General features: G+C 40.1%; 1 protein-coding gene across 9 annotated transcripts in view; it reads left to right on the top strand.

Moving 5' to 3' along the window:
- Positions 1-23,337, top strand: part of tbc1d5 (TBC1 domain family, member 5) — a 771,220-nt gene that overhangs the window by 510,924 nt on the left and 236,959 nt on the right. For all 9 annotated transcript variants that reach the window (XM_068011845.1, XM_068011853.1, XM_068011822.1 and 6 more), the window contains one exon: positions 472-644. In XM_068011845.1, the coding sequence (XP_067867946.1) occupies positions 472-644 (173 nt within the window). The remainder of the gene's footprint in view (positions 1-471; positions 645-23,337) is intronic.

The raw sequence follows: 23,337 nt of genomic DNA, 5'->3' as shown, positions 1-23,337 counted from the left end.
CAGGCAAGGCCAGCATTTGTTGCCCATCCAGAACTGCCCTTGAGAAGGTAGTGATGCGCTGCCTTCTTGAACAGCTGCAGTCCTTATGGTGCAGGTACACCCACAGTGTTGTTAGGAAGGGAGTCAAAGCAGGGGATAAGAACAGTGCAATTTATTTTACATGTTTAGAAGTGTATCAAGTTGCTATTAGAATAAGTAAATGTTTAAGTAAAATATATATTAATTGTAAAAAAGTTAGTTTTACTCCAGAATGAGTAATATACTATTCATGGTTAGATATCAGTGGTGGCTTGGTCCCTATATTGGGTCTGATTACATGGTAAAGGCTTGAAATTTTGTTTGTAACATTAGCCGGAATTAAGAGATTTAATAGTGATTTCGAAAGGTGATAAAAATATTGATATTGTTATTTTAAATGTAGGGAAAGTTTTACATTTATATTTTATACGGACACTTAGTTTATCTCTTTAGGGAAAAGAAGAGCTTGTTACAGCTGTACCATTTGCAAGACCTCAGGACATGGGACCGTCACTTGCTATAGTTTCCAAAGTAAATCGCATTCAAGACCTGCTGTTAAAGAAATATGACACAGAGCTGTACATGCACCTTAATCGACTAGAAATAGCACCTCAGATTTATGGAATGTAAGTGATTTTATGTAGTTTTATCTATCTTGCTTCACTAATGTAGCTCTTTTTAAAAAAAAAACCTTAATGGCTTTAGTTGTGTAAATTATGTAACGAATCACATGTTTGATGAGTACTATACCATATTGTGATAAATTATGCATGCAACATGTACAATAGGAATTGGTTACTTCATGAACTATGCACAGGAAAAGAAAATCCTTACTGAAACGGTAAGCACATTTAGGGATAATGTTACAATTCTATTTATACTGTGTAGCCTATTTCCATAGCTGCCAAAGCAGAAGGTTTTTGCACATATTCAGGTCATGTGAAAAAATAATGAAGTGGAAGGATTTGAAACAGTATAATTATGCAGAGATGAAGGTTTCAGAAATTCTTAGGAATATGCCCATTTTGGGTGGTACAAAGTAATGAGTCTGTCAATAGATTTTATAGCTTCAAGATATAGAAAAATTAATGTCATTTATTGCAAGAAATGGCAGCCACAATAAATTGAGCATTTATCATGTGTGTAAAAATAGCTGAACTCTTAAGCCAACTTGAGTTATTCTTAAGTTGTATTACTGTAGTCATGGTTATAAGGATACAGATTTATTTAATTTTTGTTAAGGATTACCCATCTCCCTTCCCTGAAGCAGGAAAGTATGACTCTAGTTGAAAATACATTGTGTACTGACTTAAAAATGGTGACTTTAACAACCACTGTACATACTGGGTGGTAGTTGTCTGATTTTTGTCAAATATTTTGGGCTAAATTTTCATTCTTGGGTCCCAATCCCGCCGTCGGGATGAAATGTAGGTCGGTTACCCACAAATGCCGGTGGCGGGACCCAGATGGTGATTTTGGAAGAGGCAGCCAATTAAGTGGCTGCCTTTGGGAGCCCCATCCAGTAAAGGACGGTGGCCGGGATCCCAAGTCTGGCATACCAATAGGAGGCCTTCCAGCAGTCAAAGATTGGCAGCTCCCCTGTCAGAGGTGGGAGCTTGAAGTATGTAGGGAGGCGCGAGGGTGCCTCCATTCCCAGTCACCGGCTACAATCTGGCAAGTAAGAAGGCCAGAATGGTTTAGGGCCTTTGTAGATCAGGAGAAAAGCCCCCCACAGTAACGGGCACTGTTGCAGTTGCGGCCGATTTTCAGAGTGGAGACTTCCAAATAGATTGGAGCCTCCGGTTCTAATGTCTGCCTGCCCTGCTGCTGGGAGGTCGCCACAGTTTCATGGATGGCCGCAGCCAGGCAGGTAACCATTCCTGCTATCAATCCAACTCCTCCATAATCCCGTGGAGGCGGAAATGTGTCATGGAGCCGGCCCAAGGGGATTTCCCTCCCATTTTCAGGCCTCCGGTCCCGCTGCCACGGGCCAATGAAAATTCAGCTCTTTGTCTCTTGATGGTCTAAATTCTGTGAAATTTGAGAGTTGGAAATAACATGAGCAAATGGACACACATATACATAATATATATAATGGTGAGAAAGAGGTCTAGGGGTCCCTTTCAGTCTTTCCCTGATCTTACTGTAACAGGGTTTTATCTTTTTAAACACGCTGGGTTTTTAGCTCCCCCTTGGTGCATCCTTGCTCACTGCTTTCCGATTATAAGGTAAAGAAACGAGCACAAACAGGCTTTCTCAGGTTTAAAGAAGAAAGGTGAAACTTTATTAAAATTTAAACTCTAATTCGGTTGACGCCTACGGTCACACGGCATGCCCATGCTAGCATGCATATGCGTAACACACATGTAAATAGAGACAGAAAAGAGCAGAAGAAATAAAGTGGAAAAGTTTGAGGCAGTATTTTATTTTTATTTTTTATTTTAGAGATACTGCACTGAAACAGACCCTTCAGCCCACCGAGTCTGTGCCAACCAACAACCACCCATTTATACTAACCCTGCAATAATCCCATATTCCCTACCACCTACCTACACTAGGGGCAATTTACAATGAGCAATTTACCTATCAACCTGCAAGTCTTTGGCTGTGGGAGGAAACCGGAGCACCCGGCGAAAACCTACGCAGTCACAGGGAGAACTTGCAAACTCCACACAGGCAGTACCCAGAATCGAACCCGGGTCCTTGGAGCTGTGAGGCTGCAGTGCTAACCACTGCGCCACTGTGCTGCCCATAACTGCGCCACTGTGCTGCCCAACTCTGAAGAGTTTTTGGTTACGGGTCTTCAAGCTCACTGTATAGTGCTTGATTGTAGGCAGATCTTGCTTTTCGTTGGGGCCCAGCATTCTCCTTAAATCTTGTTCACTGTAGGAGACTTTTCTCTCTTGGGGTTCATGTGTCTTCAGTGGATTCCGAAGATGGTGAGAAAGAGATGGGAGCAGACGGGAGAGAGATGTTCTCAGTCCAGGAGCAAAACGGGTTTAGAACAACAAAATTTATTCTGCATTAATTCTAATTTTTATATTACTTGAAAATGCAAATTGATTTGTTCATAATGCTGTAGTGTTTAATTGTTTTTAGGGTAAGAGTAGTTTCTTGGGCATAATTTAGAAACGTAATTATAAGATGGAGTGATAGTGCAGCTCATTGATGATTCAACGTGTTGTTCCACATAGTGAATAGAATATATATTTTGCACTTATCATTCCATATGCAGATCATTACTGGCCTCAAAATAGAAGTGCTGAGTCAAGCGCTTGCCTAGAGAGAGTAAAAATTATGTTCTCATTACTGTTAACTCTTGCAGTCAGTTTCAGGGAAATTACATTACAGGCTTCACGTCTATCTAATTATTTTTGTAGCAAATAAAAATAGGAAAAAAAACTTTCACCTGGAAAATTACAGTTTTGCGAAGGAAATTGACAAATGTTCTTGTTTAGCTTTATTTCATTTATGTGTAGCAGTAATAGGAAGGGATATCATAGAAAATCATTACATTATAATGTTTAAAATACTTTTTTAAAAAAAAGCCTGGTCACCTTGGGAAGTTTTACTATGTTAAAGATGCTATAAATGTTTTTGTGCACTTACAGAAATGGAGCTAAGTGTTTTGGAAAACTGCAGATAGGCTGCCATTCTGTTATTGGGGTTACAGTGTATACAAGTATACATGGTAGTCATTAGCTATCTTAATTATTGCACACAAAATCATTGCACTAGCTTATGATATGGTTTTTCCTACACTAAAATACACAAGTAAGTATTAATAGCGCTTGGAGATCAAAGTTGGATAAGAAGTGAAACACGACTGCATTGTTGGGTGGTACCATTCGCTAAGGTAAAATTATGAAATATATGATTACTGAGGTGAATTTCATTCCGATCAGCAATGGCGGCCAAATCAGGACATATGCCCCTTGGGGCATGTATATGCTGAGTGATATAAAATTTAAATTGCTATTGAAGGATAGAATAGAGAGACATGAATTAATGTACAATTGTCTGGTCTGACTACATCACTTCTGTGGCATATTTAGAGCTTTGTTGTTTGTGGCTGAACAATGCATCTGACAAAATGGAAATTAACTTTCCATCTTGTCGCTAGGCTTCTTTAAACATTCTATTTAATTGCTGGTGTCTAATGAATATCGCATTTCCCATTTCGACAAGAAAACAATTTTAAAAAAGACTGGTTGCATCTGTTTTATCTTACCCCCTAAAAGTAAGTGTTAGGTTGTCAATGATAGGTGATTATTAAAGTCCAAACTTTGCAGCAATATCTGGCGGTCAAGAATGATTTCATGTCATCATCAACATAAGCTTAAGCCATATTAAATGAATATTTAAACTGAGTAATTTGGAACAGTAGGCTAGGTAGTCCAGTGTTTGCCTCCTGCTTGCCTGATCTTTACATATAAAATTTTGTCAGTTTTTGTCTCAACATGTTTTTCAGATTTTCTTCATTTTCTTTTATATGCACCCAGATTATTTCCAAAATCCTCAAGTTAATTTATTTTAATTTGGCTGGGGTTACAAGCAGTGATTTACCAAAAATCTGTATATTACAGAATAGGAAATGCTTTTTTGACCAGGAGGCTGCAGGATGGATGAGCTAACTGACCATGGCACTATGGTGCAGAAAACCATTCAAGTGGGGGAGCCGAAAGGAATGTAGTGGTAGGAGGGGACAATATAGTGACGGGGATTGACACTGTTCTCTGCAGCAAAGAGCGAGAGTCCAGAAGGCTGTGTTGCCTGCCCGGTGCCAGGGTTCAGGACATCTGCTCAGGGCTGGAGAGGAACTTACAGTGGGAGGGAGAGGATCCAGTCGTTGTTGTCCATGTAGGTACCAATGACATAGGCAGAACAAGGAAAGAGCTTCTGCATTGTCAGTATGAAGAGCTAGGCACCAAATTAAGAAGCAGAACCTCAAAGGTAATAGTCTCTGGATTATTACCTGAGCCACATGCAAATTGGCATAGCATAAATAAGATTAGAGAAATGAATGCGTGGCTCAAAGACTGGTGTGGTAGAAGTGGGCTCCGATTCATGAGGCACTGGCACCAGTACTGGGGAAAGTGGGGGCTGTACCATTGGGACGGTCTACACCTGAACCATGCTGGGGCTGGTGTTCTAGCAAGCCACATAACTAGGGAAGTAGAGAGGGTTTTAAACTAAATAGTGGGGACAAGGGATCAAATGTGGGAAGATGTAGTAAATCAAAGTGCAGAGACAAGGTGAATAGAGAAAAGTATTAACATGGGAAATGATAAATAGACCATGACGGGAAGGGAGTACAAATCTAAGAGCAAATCAGCAGTCAAGGCTAGACATTACAAAAATAATGAAAGGACAAAACTAAAGGCTCTGTATCTGAATGCATGTAGAATTCGAAACAAAACGGATGAACTGATAGTGCAAATAGAAATAAGTGTGATCTGATAGACATTACAGAGACATGACTGCAGGATAACAGATTGGGACTTGAATATTGAAGGGTACATGGCATATAGGAAGGACAGGAAGGTGGAGGGGTGGCTTTGTTAATTAATGATGGTATTAGCACGTTAGAGAGGGATGACCTAAGTTCAGGAAGCCAGGATGTAGAAGCAGTTTGGGTAGAGATAAGAAATGATAAAGGCAAGAAGTCACTCATGGCAGTGGTGTACAGGCCCCCTAACAGTAACCACATGGTACGACAGAGTATAACAGAAGAAATAATGGGAGCTTGTCAGAAAGGTACAGCAATAATCATGGGGGATTTTAATGTACATATAGACTGGAAAAATCAGATGGGCAAAGATAGCCTAGATGAGGAGTTCATACAATCTTTTTGGGATTGTTTCTTAGAACAGCACGATCTGGAGCCAACCAGAGAGCAGGCTATACTAGACCTGGTATTGTGCAATAAGATAGGATTAATTAATGACCTCATAGTGAAGGCGCCCCTAGGTAGCAGCGATCATAATATAATTGAATTTTACATTCAGTTTGAGGAGAGAGAAGAATGGGTCCAAGACTAGTATTTTAAACATAAATAAGGGCAATTATGAGGGCATGAAAGCAGAACTAGCTAAAGTGAACTGGCAAATTAGGTTAAAGAAAAGCAGTGGCAGACATTTGAGGGGATATTTCAGAATATACAGAATTGATATATTCTAACGAGAAAGAAAAATTCCAAGGGGAGCACCCACCATCCGTGGTTAACTAAAAACTTAAAGAAAAAGCATATAATTGCGCAAAGATGTGTGGCAGGTCAGAAGATTGGGCAGAATATAAAAAGCAGCAAGGAATAACTCAAAGATTAATAAGGAGGGGAAAAATTAGAGTACGAGAGAAAGCTAACTAGAAATATAAAGACAGATAGTAAGAGTTTCAGTACATATTTAAAAAAGAAGAGTTAACAAAGTGAGCATTGGTCCTATAGAAAGTAAGTCTGGGGAAATTAATAATGGAAAATAAGGAGATGGCAGATGAATTCAACAGCGATTTTGCATTGGTCTTCACTATAGAGGATACAAGTAACATCCCAGAAATAGCTGTAAATCAGGAAATGGAAGGGAGGAAGGAACTCAAAAAAAATTCCAATCACCAGGGAAGTGGTATTGAGCAAATTGTTGGAGCTGCGGGCTGACAAGTCCCCGGGTCCTGATGGACTTCATCCTAGGGTCTTAAAAGAAGTGACTAGTGAGATAGTTGATACATTGGTTTGAATTTTCCAAAATTCCCTAGATTCGGGGAAGGTTCCATTCAATTGGAAAATAGCCAATGTAACTTCTTTACTCAGAAAGAGACGGAGACAGAAAGCAGAAAGCTAAAGGCCAGTTGGCTTAACTCTGTCATAGGGAAAATGTTGGAAGCTATTATTAAAAACAGGGCACTTAGAAAACTTCAAGGTAATCAGGCAGAGTCAACATGGTTTTATGAAGGGGCAGTCATGTTTGTTTGTTTATTTATTTAGAGATACAGCACTGAAACAGGCCCTTCGGCCCACCGAGTCTGTGCCAACCAACAACCACCCATTTATACTAACCCTACAGTAATCCCATATTCCCTATCACCTCCCTACACTAGGGGCAATTTACAACAGCCAATTTACCTATCACCTGCAAATCTTTGGATGTGGGAGGAAACCGGAGCACCCGGCGAAAACCCACGCAGACATGGGGAGAACTTGCAAACTTCGCACAGGCAGTACCCAGAATCGAACCCGGGTCCCTGGAGCTGTGAGGCTGCGGTGTATGTAACAAGGTTAATATTGTAATCATGGGGGATTTCAATCTACATATAGACTGGGTAAACCTAATTCGTACTAATGTTGTGGAGGCCAAATTCTTGGAATGTATGCAAAATGGTTTTCTAGAGCAGTATGTTGAGAAAACAACTGGGGAACAGGCTATTTTAGATCTAGTATTGTGCAATGAAAAATGGCTAATTAATAATCCTCTTATAAAGGAGCCTTTAGGAAAGAGTGACCATAATATGGTGGAATTTTATATACGTTTGACAGTGAAGTAGTTCAATCAGAAACTAGGGTCTTAAATCTAAGCAAAGGAAACCATGAAGGTATGAGAGGAAACTTGGCTATGGTAGATTGGGAAACTACGTTAAAAGGTATGATGGTAGATAGACAATGGCTAACATTTAAAGAACATAAAATAAATACATAAAATACATTCCTTTTAATGCACAAAAAAAGGTAAGCCTGAGGATTGGGAGCTTTTTAGAATTCTGCAAAAGAGAACCAAGAAAAAGATTAAGAAAGGGAAAGTAGAATATGAGGGTAAACTGATGAGAAACATAAAAACGGACTGTAAAAAACGTATAGGTATGTAAAAAGGAAAAGATTAGGAAAGACAAATGTGGGTCCATTACAAATGGAGTCAGGAGAATCTATAATGGGAAATAAGGAAATGGCAGAGAAACAAATACTTTGTGTCTGTCTTCACAGAGGAAAATACTAAAAACTTTCTAGAAATAGTGTGGAAACACAGAACTGCAAGATATTAATACTAGTACAAAAAAAATTACGAGAGATACTAATGGAATAAAAGCAGATAAATCCCCTGAACCTGATGATCTTCATCCCAGAGCATTGAAAGAGGTGGCTGTAGAGATAGTAGATGCATTGGTGGTCATCTTTCAAAATTCTATAGACTCCAAATGGTTCCTGCAGATTGGAAGGTGGCAATTGTAACCCCACTATGTAAGAAGGGAAGGAGAGAGAAAATAGGGAACTACAGACCTTTTAGTCTTGCATCAGTCATAGGGAAAATGCTAGAATCTCTAATAAAGAATGTGATAACAGGACACTTAGAAAATAATGGTAGGATTGGGCAGAGTCAACATGGATTTATGAAAGGGAAATCATCTTTAACAAACCTGTTGGAGTTTTTTGAGGATGTAACTAGCAAAATAGATCAGAGGGAACCGTTGGATGTGGTATATTTAGATTTTCAGAAAACTTCTGATAAGGTCTCACACAAGAGGTTAGTAAACAAAATTAGAGCACATGGGATTGGGGGGAATATACTAGCATGGACTGAGAACTGGTTAATGGACAGAAAACAGAGAGTAGGAATAAATGGGTCATTTTCAGGTTGACAGGTTGTGACTAGCAAGGATCAGTGCTTAGGCCCCAGCTATTCACAAAGTATATCAATGATTTGGATGTGGGAATTAAATGTAATATTTCCAAGTTAGCAGATGACACAAAACTAGGTGGAAGTGTGAGTTGTGAGGAGGATGCAACGACGCTTCACGTGAATTTGGAGAGACTAAATGAGAGGGCAAAAAATTGGCGGATGGAGTACAATGTAGAGAAATGTGAGGTTATCCACTTTGGTAGGTAAAACAGGAATATAAAGTATTTCTTAAATGGTGAGAGGCTGGGAAGCATTGAACTTCATAGGGGCTTGGGTGTCCTTGGTCATGAATCACTGAAAGCTAATATGCAGGTACGGCAAACAATTAAGGCAAATGGTATGTTGGCCTTTATTACAAGAGGATTTGAGTATAGGAATAAAGATGTCTTACTGCAATTATATAGAGTCTTGGTGAGTCTGCACCTGAAGTATTGTGTGCAGTTTTGATCTCCTTACCTAAGGAAAGATATACTTGCCATAGAGGGAGTGCAATGAAGATTCGCCAAACTAATTCCTGGGATGGAGGGATTGTCCTATCGACGAAAGATTAAATAGACTGGGCCTTCATTCTCTGGAGTTTAGAAGAATGATACATGATCTCATTCAAACATACAAAATTCTTAGAGCTCAGCAGGGTAGATGCCGGAAGGATGTTTCCCCTGGCTGGGGAGTCTAGAACTAGGCGACAGTCTCAGAATAAGGGGCAGGCCATTTACGACTGAGATGAAGAGGAATTTCTTCACTCAGAGGGTGATGAATCTTTGGTATTCTCTGCCCCAGAGGGCTGTGGAGGCTCAGCCATTGAATATGTTCAAGACTCAGATCGAAAGGGATATTGGGATAGGGAGGAAAATGGTGTTGGAGCAGAAGATTAGCCATGATCTCATTGAATGGCGGAGCAGGCTCGAAGGGTTGAACGGCCTACTCCTGCTCCTATTATGTTTTTATTGCATTTTCTGAAGGAGCCAGCAGAAGGGTGATTGCACAAAAGTCCTCTTTCTGTGCTTTAAACTTCAGTAGTTCTATGGTTTACAGCACAGATCGGTGCTAATGCTGGACTTGCCCTTCTATTAATGACAATAGTAGCATGGTGAATAGGGGAGTCTATAGCTGTTGTCTGTATGGACTTCCAGAAGGTATATGTTAAAGACTGCACAAGAGATTAGTGCAAAAAATAAGAGTGCTGAATTGGAGGTAGCCTTATGATACAAGTTGGTAATTGGTTGGGGGGTAGGAGAGAGAGTTGAGATAAACAGATCATTTTCTGATTGGTGGAATGTGAACAGTTGTGTTCCTCAAGGATCTATACTAGGATCCCAGTTTATTACCAAATATATTAATGACTTGCGTGAACTTTGAAGATGACACTAAGTTAGATCTAATCAAGGTGCTTAAAATAATGAATGATAGGGAACATACAGAGAATCAATTTGCTTGGTAGGGGAATTGGAACAAAAGGGAATAATAAAATTAGAGCTAGGCCAGTTAAACATGAAATTAGGAAACACTTCTTTCTACAAAGGGTAGTAGAAATCTGGAACTTGTTCCCTCAAAAGGCTGTGGATTCTGGGTCAATTGTAATTTTCAAGACTGAGATCAATAGATTTTTTTGTTGGGTTAGGGTGTCAAGATATTTGGAGCAAAAGGGGGTAAGTGAAGTTGAGGTACATATCAGACATTATCTAATTAATGCAGAACAGGCTCAATGGACTGATGGTCTACTCCTGTTCCTATGTTTCTTTGCGGGGTAAGCATTGAAGAATTTTCACAGAGAGCAAGCCAGGAAGTTAAAAGCTTCACTTTATCATTTTACACAGAGTAACATAAAGATTGGGGTAATATGGTAACCGAAATATCATAAACTTCAAAAAAAAATTAACAATATGTGGAATTTTATAATAATGGAGACATTTGACATTCCACAGATATATAATTAGTTTTTCAGAGTTGAGTGGTTGTACAGTGGTAATTATGAACTTAGTACATCATTAAAAACCCAGTCAAACCTCATTCAACAAGGTGTAACTTTTTCAAGGGTTTTTACAGCGAGACTAATAGAGTAAAAGTGGAAGTTCTTGTCAGTTCCGTGATTTCAAATTGATTGCATTCTGAGCGACTTCAATTATGGAGAAGCATTGAATCAACATCCTGGGGGTTCCCATTGACCAGAAACTGAACTGGACCAGCCACATAAATACTATAGCTACAAGAGCAGGTCAGAGGCTGGGAATTCTGCAGCAGGTAACTCACCACCTGACTCCTCATTGCCTGTCCACCATCTACAAGGCACAAGTCAGGAGTGTGATGAAATACTCTCCACTTGCCTGGATGGGTGCAGCTCCAACAACACTCAAGAAGCTCGATGCCATCCAGGACAAAGCAACCCACTTGATTGGCACCCCATCCAACACCTTCAACATTCACTCCCTCCACCACTGACAGCAGTGTGTACCATCTACAAGATGCACTGCAGCAACTCAGCAAGGCTGCTTCGACAGCACATTCCAAACCCGCGACCTCTACCACTTAGAAGGACAAGGGCAGCAGATGCAAGGAAACACCATCACCTGCAAGTTCCCCTCCAAGCCGCACACCATCCTGACTTGGAAATATATTGCCATTCCTTCACTGTCGCTGAGTCAAAATCCTGGAACTCCCTTCCTAACAGCACTGTGGGTGTACCTACACACTAAGCAGCTCACCACCACCTTCTCAAGGGCAATTAGGGATGGGCAATAAATGATGACCTAACCAGCGTTGCCCACATCCCATGAACAAATTTTTAAAAAGAGATTTTCGAGAATGCTGCCAGGACTGGAGAATTTTAGCTATGAGGAAACATTGGATAGGCTGGCGCTGTTTACTTTGGAACAGAGGAGGCTGAGTGGTGATTTAATTGAGCTGTATAAAATTATGAAAGGCCAAGATAGAGTGGATAGGAAGAACCTATTTCCCTTAGCGGAGAGGTGACTAACTAGGGGGCATAGATTGGCTGAAGGATTAGAGGGGAGTTGAGGAGAATATTTTTCACCCAAAGGGTGGAGGGTGTCTGTAACTCACTGCCTGAAAGGATGGTAGAGGCAGAAACCCTCATCGCATTTAAAATATATTTGGATATGCACTTGAAATGCCCTAACCTACAAGGCTACGGACCTGTAATTGTCTATGATCCTGCTTATGAAGGAGAACAACCCGAAGAACCAAGATGGTGGTGTTGATGTGCGTGTATTTCACCACGGTTCAAGTATTGACTGGTTTTATAAAACAAAAGTTCATTTGTGGTTCTCGTGTATGCGACTTTTTTTTTTAACATTATTTAAACCTGTAGTTTATTGAACCCTTTATGATATTTGTAGTTTTTGCAATTTTAAATCTTAAATGACCCATTGAACTTCTGAGTAGATTGTAGAGTATGTTTTTCAATATTCAGCGTTTAAAGGTACAATTTTTCACACATTATAGAACCTGCCTGATTTTGATTCCATTTAAATTTATAGAGTGAAAATCAGACAGGTTATATAAAAGACACTTTGCCAGGAGGTGAAGATGAAAATCTACCCCACTATTGATTCCTTACTCACCTTCCTCACCTCATACAGAGAATATTTTAAATAAAATCATCTATTTACCCTCTGGTCACTATCGCAATGTATTGAATTTTAAATTACTAGAGATAGCGATTGATTAATAATCTCCAATAGCTTAAATATTGGTTAGTGTCTTCTAGGCTAATTCAAACAAAGTAATTAGTAAAATTGTTTTTTTCTCTTGTGCCTTCAGTTGTGAGAATTGCTATGATTATTCACACAAAACCTTATCTGCAATAAAATGCATCAGCTGGTTCAAGGTATTCATCATTTACTCAATAAACCATTAATATAGTGGCATTGCCCAGGCATTTTTATAACAACAAATTTGTGGTAATTCTAATCAGCCACAGCAGCTGGTATTAAGCAGCAGATGCTGGAGAGTCTACACAAATATCCTGATTTGACACCATGAAGAGTTCATTTTTTGTGAATTTTCCTTAGCTCTTCCCCTCATTTTGTCAAAGCTCCAATAATCTGTTTATATTGGCCAACATAAATTGCATCTCAAAATTCTAAACACAGTATATACATGTATGTATTTTAATTCCATATAGTCTGGGCAGCAAAGCAGCCCAAATTTGTAGTCATTTAATGTTTGCACCTTGGCAAAGGTGCTTATGAAAGAAAAATATAACACTTGCAATATATTTTAGTAATCATCCTAAAAATGTATTGCAAAAATCAAATTAGCACAACAGCTTTAATTAAGCCTGTTATTACTTTGCAGCGACATGTAAGTATCCATTTGATAGTTTAAAAACTTCAACATTGAAGAGCAATATGAAATTGAATAATCATAAATGAAGCACATTTAAATAGTCTAAATACAATTCTGTTAATAAAATAATACAAAGCCTTTTTTTTTACTGAGATGTCCATTTGCTCCCTGTTAATTACAAAGAAGTACTTTTTACTCACAGCCCTTTTTTTATTTGTAGCAGCTTGTACTATTCATATCGAGTGGGTGAACGTGGTCTGTTTAGGTTTGTTTAGCATATTTGACAAAAGACACTTTGATGTATTACCAAGCATAGTGGTGGGGTTTGGCCTGACTAGAAGTAGCTCTCGCTGCTTTGATTAATGGCAATTGTTTCAATGAAAAGGCATGTTTTTATGTTACAGTTCTGGAAGTGGAAGGCAGAAGTAACATAGCAGTAACCATAATTGCTGATTTTAGTTTGGGGAAAAAATGCAGTGCTGAAGTTATTTGTAGCATTGGCATGATGGCAAAACATCCTTTTTGTCAGAAGTGAGACCTTGCATTCTAGAAAAAATTATGGGTTGCAGCTGTGATTTATGGGACTTCATTAGGCAGCAGAGATTGTTGTGGACTAGTGTTTGATTTTCCTGATTAATAATGCTGCATTGGCAGGTTACCGGAAGATTCAGATTTAGAAGCAGTTGTAATAAGGTATGATATAATGCGGTGAATCTGTGGCTGTTGCTTCAGATATAAAGGCTAGTCTCCACAGAGCTTTGATAAATAGACTGTTTGAAGAGTTTACTAAAACAGTTACAGATGAAACAATTAGAGAATGTTCAGGGAACAAGCCCTGACCGACTGCAGCTCAACCTTTTAATATTGGTACCATACTGAAAGTCTGTGCATTGTAAAATTGTATATTTTAAACATGAATGCAGTATCCAAATTCTTAACATTTACAGGAAGAACTCTCTGGTATACGTGTTTGATTTCAAAACTTTGCAGACGTGCCATTTTTAAAATTATGCGAAACTTGATCGCTAAAACTTTTGATAGCCACAGCCATTTCAGAACAGTCCATCACTTGGACTCAGTTAGGTGAGTTTTATCGGTTATCAGCTGGGGCGATGGACAAAGGAATTGAGGGAAAATTCAAAAAACATGTATTCTCCTATTATACCATTTAGATGTGGTGATCCCCTCTGTTACTGTACTTATAATCCATCCCCCACTCATTGTGTGAAGAAGTTCCTGAGATCAGTCCTAAATTTTCTTGTCACTCATTTGTACCTCTTATCAAATGTCAGTTTTAGCTTGAAGTAATGCATTGAATTTACTCATGCCATATCATTTATTATCTTCTGTATCTGTTTGAGCTTTGCTGTTAAGTTGTCTCCTTTTAAGAATGAAGTGGGACAAATTACCTTCCTCATCCACATGATCCCTTCCCCTGCCTCTTTAGTTTAAATCCCTCTCCACTGCCCCCCCCCCCCCCCGCCATCCCCGTTGCACAGCGGCAGAGCCTTCATAAGTAAATAAATTTAAATACATGCAAAAACACCTACCTTTTCCCAACGGCCATCCCATGCCAATATTCCGGCCGATGGCCGGAACTTCTGCGCCTTTGGATCTCCATTCGGAGATCTCAGGCGTGATACTTGTGGAGAGGGGAGAGGAGTAAACTTTTCAGGGCGAGGATGGGGAGAGCGGGAAAAACTGTTTCTATTGGCTGAGGGGATGGTGGGAAGGGGTTGAAGGGCAAGGTTAATGAAGTTCGGGTTGGGAAGAAAGTTTTTTTTGCTGGGATCAGCCCAAAAATAAAGTGTGTGGTCATTGGGGGGGTGGAGAGGGGCATCCAGCTTTTATTTAATATTTTTATCTCACTGTGAAATGAATTTGTCTCTAAAAATTTAAATTCAACTGAAAGGTTTGAAGCCCTTTAAAAATGGCGCTGGCGCCTGCGTGGTGGTACCGGACGCCATTTCCGGGAATGGAGCGCCTGCCCCCTCTACATCGGGGGCCAGCATTCTGCCTCCTCCATGTTGATGAGCTGCCGCGCGCATCTCAAACGTGCGCCGTCGACGTCAAACTACTCAAATTCAGCCCAATGACTCTCAGGCTTAAAAAGACTAAAATAGTGATTATTATGAACTGCAAATGAAATTTTTTCAATTACTGATATTTTAATGGAAAATTTGAAGTTTGCTGATTTTTGAAATGGTACGCAAGCGTTATTCATTTATATATACTATGTATGTATATATATATATAATAAATTTCAAATATGAAGGACTAATTAGTACCTGTGAAAAAATTGGTATGAAAATAGTTTGCATGAGTCAAACTTAACAGATGAATTAGAAAAACAGACATGAGTGAACTGATTTTGATCACTTGGAAATATGACAGGTAGTTCAAAAAAGGGGAATGTAGTTCCTGTAATTCCTGAAAGATGTTGAGCCTTATTTCACAAGTCTACTACAAGGCTAAAGAATAAAATGTCACAAGTATTGCACAGTTAAATGATCTGAATATTAGAACAAATGAAGTGTCTTTATCTACCATGAAACCTGTACTTGTGGGTGTGATGTTCCTCCATGAGGAGGAAAGCAGTTACTACAGTAGTTTATTTGAGTATTGTTCATGTCAGAAGCTTAGCAGTAATCTGTTGTAAATGTTTTAAATAAAGTTCAAATAGAGACCTTTACTATCACTTACAAGAACTGAGTTAGTTTATTTATTTTGGGTCTTTCAAAGTGTATGTATGTGCCTAACAAAAACAAGTGCTCATTCCATATTTATGTAGAGGCTTTACGCATATGATTTTCACCAAGAGTACATATTTTCTTTTTGACTAAAGTGCATTTTTAAAAATACTTATATATAGGATCTCTGTGGCATTTCTCATGGTGAGTTGGATCTGTCATTTTATGACGCGAGTCTGCTTAACCATGATCCCCAAAACCGCGCCGCCCCCGCCCCCGCCCCCCACTCACATCTCAGCAAAACCAAAAAAGGTTTCTGGAGCAATAAGGGTTTTCTCTCGCTACACAATACAGTATGTGTGTTGTTCTGAGGACTTCTAACCAACTCACTCATCGCCTTTTCCCCCCTCCAAGATACATTTGGGGTGGGTGGTTAAATTTTTAAATATGCGAAACCCTCCACAAACCTGTCTACTTCTGGTTTAACTGTGCCAGGCTTGGGGGCATCCAAGTAGCCCACTCTGGAGAGATGATTCAGTGATTTTAGTATTTAAATGTTTGTTCCTCTGATTTTAGGAGCCATTTGAAATTAATGCCGGCCGGCTAGGTTCCCTAGGGCTCGAAAATCCCGCAAATCACTTTATCACATCATTGGTGGCTGTTCCTTTAATCACCAAGGCCTCACACTGTGGAAATCCCTCCCTGTGGAAATCCCTCCCTGAACCTCTCTGTCTTTCCACCTCACTCTCCTCCTTTAAGACTCTTCTTAAAACCCAACTCTTTGGCAAAGCTTTCATTCAGCCGTTCTAATATTTCTTTCTTTGGTCCAGCTTCCAAATTTTTGATTATGCTTCTATGAAGTGCTTTGGAAAGTTTTTATGAATTAAGGATGCTAAATAAATGCAAGTTGTTGTTGGAGCAGTCTTGTGGTTTCCTTTGCTCGCATTTCCTCAAGGGAACCTCTTCTCTCAGTGTTAACTGTCTTTCTCCCTTTTCTCTCTGTTCCCTGGTTACAATGCTGCTGAAATAAAGCTTAGAGTTATCTATGCAGACTCCAGCACCTATCTTTTACCTTGCTAGTCCCTTCTTCATTTCCTCCTGTTCCTTCACTCTCTTGTTTTTCTTCGTTTTCCTATCTGCCTCCACTTCCCCCAACCACTTCTGCTTAACTTCACCTGTTTGGTATTTTTGCAGCTGTCACCCTCCAACCTCCCCTGGGATGGATCCTGGGGATGCAGAAGCCAGTGAACAAATTTAATGCAAATTTCACCTAATTATTTTCCCTGGGATATCTCAAGATAGTCAGAGGACCAGAAAGATGGCTTCTGCTGGGGCAGGCAGTGAGAGGACAGAACAGAAAGTATACTCATGTGGCCAGGATTGTAATCAACTCTGACACTCTGTATGGTCTTGTAACAAAGGGGCAGGAGTAGGCCATTCAGTCCGTCAAGCCTGCTCCACCATTCAGTTAGATCATGGCTGTTCATCTACCTCAACGCCTGCTGATACTTTGGGGTTGATTTTCCTGAATCTTGGAAATACCTATTCCTTGGGTGCACGCATCCCTCCCCCCCCCCCCCACCCTTTCTTTATCTCACTGTATGATTTAAGGTTCACATAGAACTGGCAGTAGTTTAAGATTTTGGAGGTCTGCAAACACTCTATGGAACTCTGCTCAAATGTCATCAGGAGAGGAGGTGAAGGGGAAAATGTAGTTTATTATACCTCGTAAAAATCTGAATAAATCAAATTTGAGCAACAGATACATAACATGGTCTAAAATTGCTTTTTTAAACATTGGCAGTTTGTTAGCACCTTAAAGTATTTCCAGGTTATTTATTCCTTCATTTCGTTTGAGAAAAGGATTCATAGAATCATAGAATAGTTGCAGCATAGAAGGAGGCCATTTGGCCCATCTTGTCCATGTCGTTAAGAGAAATCAGCTAGTCCCACTTCCAAGCCCTTTCCCCTTAGTCCTGAAAATCTTCTCTCTTCAGGTGCTTATCCAGTTCCCTTTTGAAAGCTACAATTGAATCTGTCTCTGTCACACTCTCAGGCAGTGCATTCCACAACCTAACCACTCGCTGTGTAAAAATGTCTTTCCTCATGTCGCCATTTGTTCTTTTGCCATTCGCCTTATATCGGTGTCCTCTGGTTCTTAATCATGCTGCTAATAGGAACAGTTTCTCTCTATCTACTGTGTCTAGACCCTTCATGATTTTGAACAACTCTCTCAAATCTCTCAAACATTTCTTCTCTAAGGACAACAACCCCAGCTTCTCAAATCTAACCACATAACTGAAGTCCCTCACCCCTGGAACCATTCTTGTAAATATTTCTGCACCATCTCTAAAGCCTTCACATCCTTCCTAAAGTACAGTACCCAGAATTGGGACAATACTCCAGTAGAGGGCGAACTAGTGTTTTATAAAGTTTCGCCATAGCCTCCTTGCTTTTGTACACTCTGTCTCTATTTATAAAACCCAGGAACTCATGTTGGGTTACAGCCTCATAGGTGGATATTCTTCATATGAATATGGATAGTGGGCTGGATTTTGTGTCCATGGCAGGGCTCAGTACCAGCCCAAAATGATGGGGGGGGTGATTCCCACCTTAGCCAGCTGGAGCACTCCCCCCCCCCCCCCCCCCCCCCACCAGCTCCTCGGAGTGCTTGTAAGGAGCCAGGCCAATTAACAGCCCAAAGCGGGGATCCCCACCCATTTAAAGACAGAGATCCCACCTCCAAGAGCTGCATTCAATCATAGGGCCAGCAGCTGAGCAGTGTCGCAGCACCATTGGGAGCAGTGGCCACTGCTGGTACTGCAGAGGTCTAGGACCCAGGCGCAGCGCTGGACCCTGGATCAACGGTAAGTGAGGCAGGGTCACCGGGGCCAGTCCGAAAAGGCCCATGCCAGGGGGTTGGGGGAGTGGTGCATGTGGGAAGGTGGATATTAAGTTCAGGGATTTGCAGCTTTTCCCGGTGGGGAACCTCCGTGGGCTACAGAAGGCGACCCCCCCCCCCCCCACAAGCCCGCAGGGAGGTTGCCTTGTTTTACTGGGTGACCTCCCTGTGTGGCAGTGGCGCCCCACCCCCGCATGGTGAAGGCCCACCCCCACATGGCGGAGGCTCCCCCACCACCAGTTAAATCCCAGCGGCAGCAGGAAGAAACCCTTAAGCGGCCGTTAATAGGCCATTTAAGGGCCCCAATTGGCCTCTGTGCAGAAAGGCCATCATTGGCCTATCCTGCCACCGACAAAATTGCATTGCGATGGGCCCTCCGCCCCCGCCTTCAAACCCATCTCAAGGGGGCCCAAAAATTCAGCCCTTTGTACCTCAGTAAGTAATTTGATGGGATGGGTGACAGGTTTCAAATAAAGAGAATAGTAGATGAGACCAAATCTGTCTGCACCTGATATCCACATGCATCCACTTTCATTTCACTTGTGAGCCTGGATCTGCCAACCCAGATAAGAGCTAATTCCCACAGAACAGGGTCTGAACCTCAGAATTTACTCACCCTCGTGGCTGTACCATACCACATGGTCTGTTTACATTGAGTCATGGTGGATATAACCTCGGGACATAAACATTGATATTTTTCTTTGTGGTAAGTCTTGTGTTTATTGTTTTCCGAGCTTGTCAGTGGAGTAGTTATTGACAGATGATTTTGAAATTGAATTCTAATTTATTTTCAAGTGATTAGTTATGAGCTAATGCAACTTTTTCCTGATGTTCAGCATTCTAATTGTGGAAACAGCGTGATGCAGTTCTCAGAATTCAGAAAACAAAAATATGTATTTCTGCTTCAAAGCAAAAATGTATTTTTGTTCACGAAAGTTTGTTCTAATACTCGCGGTAACTGCTCACAGTTGTAGGAGACGGTGGCTGACGGTGGCAGGAAGAAAGAAACTTTGTTTTGTTTGCTGCTTTAGCACCAAATTTACCTGTAGGGTTATATAACTAGCACTTTATCATTATTTTTCGCTTTTTATATGAAAATAAATCCTGTTCTCTGCAATGCTGTATGGCTCAGAAGTTTTTTTTAGTGCCATCTGGAGTATTAGAGCAAGTTTAGCCCAGGAGAATATTGTGTAAATGGTGAAGTGCTGAAAAAATGTGTTAATGATAATAATTGTTCTGGTCAAATCCTTTTTTTGAGTATGGCCTGATTTTGACAGGCAATTTACCAAGCCACCTTGCAAATAACATTTACTTTGATGGGTTGTCATAGACCCTGTTTGACATTTGTCCCCAGTAAGACAGGATTCTAAATGAACAATTTACTCAGGCAAGGAACTCCTAGGAATAAACTGTTCTCTAGCTTGGCACACATGGGATTGTACAAGGTGAGCGGAACTTCAACTTGTCACGGATGCAGTACATCTGACAAACATAAGTAGATGCTAATGGCCAAGTCGTGACAGAATAAAGTCCCATAACCATATGGCTAATTGCCACAACAATATCTTCAGTGTTATTAATCAAGTTTTCATAGTGTGCCATGATAATTGGAATAATTAGAGACAGCATAGGCATAGCCAGCCTCCACTGCATTCTCTACACGCAGGGACTTGAAAGAACAGTATTTGCACTTTCTTCTGCATAGTTAAATGCTGTGGTTCTCAACAAAGGCTGTAGTGATTAGCTGCTCGTCACTGGAACCTTTCTTGCCTGCAGGGGCGTTACAGAGCATAAAGGTAGCACACACTAAAATAAAAAGCAAAATACTGCAGATGCTGGAAATCTGAAATAAAAGTAGAAAGTGCTGGAAATACTCAGCAAGTCTGGCAGCATCTGAGGAGAGAGAAACAGAGTTCACGTTTCAGGTCTGTGATCTTTCATCAGTATTGTTTTTCATGGCGAAGAATGGCACCAGCCATTCTTTACTTTCGTACTTTCCCACAGACTATAGGTTTTGCACTGGAAACTTCTGTAATTGAGAAGCCATTTTTTTGCAGCACCCTGTACAGGGAATCTTTGTGAACAGGGCAAGAAACTGTGTATCTGCTTAAACAGTCAGATTGAAGAATCATTGTTGAGTAATGCAGAGTCTGAACCAAGAAGTGTCAGTTAATTTACTTCAGTGCCAAATTATGTACAGAAAGTGAAATAAACAGAGGGAAATAAAGATGGTATTAAGAGAGGGAGAAATAAGAGATTGAAAGAAAAATGGATTGAGATTTCACACTTGTAAAGTTGATTTTCAGTGCCACAGAGGTCTTTTGGCAGTGATTAAGACTTATCACACCGTTAAAAATATACTTGCACTGGAGAATGGACAAGCCTGAACTCTGCTATGTTTATTGGGTATCATGTTAAGTGCAGCGACTTCACGCCATTCTATTATTTCAATGCTGAATCTCTTGCCAGGACACTGGTAAAGCACAGCTTCTGAAGGACCAGGGCAACTCAGACAGCCAACCCCTGATTACCATGTTTAACTGTGCATGAGCGATCACCAGAAGTTGCTGCCCAGTTTACAGTTTAGTAACAGTGAGGACTGATAGCCTCACTGTTATTTCTACCACAGAATGCAAGCAAATACTAATTTTTCAAAAGTGAAATGTTGTGGCATTCAAGCAACAGTACATAATCTGGGAAGGTCAGTGATTCAGAGTTATCAGATAAAGTTATCACAAGTGAGAAGAGTGGTTAGGAAAAATTTATTTTCGGAGCACAGAATGCTTTTCCACAGGAGTAGTTGAAGCTGAGGTATGGCATCTTCTAAGGCAAAGGTGGATATATATTTAAAGACACATGGCTACAGGCAGAGAGAAGAACAGTGGGATTATTTTTGGATTACTGTAGCAAAGAACCAACACAGGCACGATGAGCCCATTGATCACCTGTGCTGTAAACTTCTATGTCACTAAGTAATCTCAAATTTAACCTATGCATTAAATTTAATTATCAGTTTTGGGTACGGTTGGAAAAAAACCACAGCACTAAAGAACAGACTTTTTTTCTCTTGTGAAGTTTGTCAATTCTGTAACATACCATTTTTAACTAATGAGTGGAACTCCCATGGCGCTGTTCATGGCAAGCTAAGGATGCAGTTTTTTAATAATGCAAAGTTTTTCAAAGAAACTTGAAATTTTAATTAGTTTATTTTTTAACATGCTGGTATTAAAATTCCTTCAACACGCTTAAGAACAAAGGAGGTTTCCAGCTGATGACTGTAATAACTGTTCATAAGTTGATGTATATTCCAATTACAGTCAATTTAATCTAAACTCTGATTTTAAACAGTGTTGGGCGTTTGTCAACTGCTCAAACAGCTGTTATACTAACCAACTTAGCAATCCATTTTGTTACAATCCCATTGGAGACCATTAACTTTTTTCTGAAAAGAAATTTGAACTTTTCAGTTGTTACTGAAAGAATTGCATCAAAAGATGTCACGCTTTAAACAAAAACTCTACTGTACAAGAGTTAAGCAATGCAAAACACTACTAACAAAACTACAATTGGAATTCATTTATACTTGAAATTTTAAATCTTAACACAACATGAAGACATATACTTTAAACTCTAAATGTCAACAAAACACTTCTGTTTGACTTTTACTTCCACTCCAAGATTTTCCCTATATTTGACAGGACCTTGGTGGTGGTTCATTCACTTCTCCTGGGACCAATCCAAAGAGTATCTCAGCTCTTAGGAATTCACTTCGGTTTTCCTTAGTTTCCCAGCTATCTTCTGAGGTAAAAGATGATCTGGGGATTGTCCCTCTGGCATCCGCAAGCAAACCCTCCAACTCTCTTTCAACACTTCACAAATCTGGATTTCCTAGCCTGAGCCTGTGCCTTACTCAAAACAGAAACACCCCTGGTTCCTGATGGGCTTTCTGCTTCTGAATCTAACTGCTTTCCAAGCCAACTGCCTTTTCTGTGAACAAGCACAAAGATAAAACACTTGACTGAAAGGCATCTCCGTGCATCATCTATCTCCATAAAATGTAGTACACGTAGGATGTCCCAGATAGCAATTTTAAGCCAATTCCTTCCAACTCCAAAACATCTCTTTTTGATTCAGGATACCCAGAAGAATAATTGATATTGCTAACAATGACAGGACAATTCCTTCCAGACTTTCTGGCTACAGTTCGGCACCTAAACGGGACTACCTGCTGTTGTATGGCTCGCACCTCTCTAATTTTGTCTTTGTAAGCACTCATGGAACATTCTTTGAAATAAAATGTCTTGGGCGGCCCTGCAACCTTTTTAAAGTCTGGAATTTCAATTATCTTACAGCTACACATTTAATTTCCCCAAAACTTAAACTGATCTCTAAAATATTAATACAATCCATGGACTAGATGATCATAACAATTTCAGTATTAGGTAAGCTGAGAAGACTGAAAATGGTAATTTTAAAACATGCCACTGATTAAAGTCGGATTTGTCACCAATTCTTTCTATTCCTCTTTTCCTTTGTGCAAGATTTTCTTTGGTTTTGGTCTTATTGTCTTCTAGCATAGTTTCTTTATGTACACCTTCTTTGATTCTTTCTGGTATTCTGCATCTAGCTTACACTTTCTCCTTCTTTCTCTTTGTCAGTGTCATTTTCTTTCACTTGTGTGCACGCATACTGTTCAAGTTACTATTTTCCTGCATCTCTGTCGTACTCTGTAGGGGTGAAATTCCTGTTGGACGGA

Source organism: Heterodontus francisci, chromosome 2 (genome assembly GCF_036365525.1).
Source record: "Heterodontus francisci isolate sHetFra1 chromosome 2, sHetFra1.hap1, whole genome shotgun sequence".
NCBI lineage: Eukaryota > Metazoa > Chordata > Chondrichthyes > Heterodontiformes > Heterodontidae > Heterodontus > Heterodontus francisci.
Note: the sequence above shows the minus strand (reverse complement) of the source record. Positions and strands in the feature narration are given on the sequence as shown.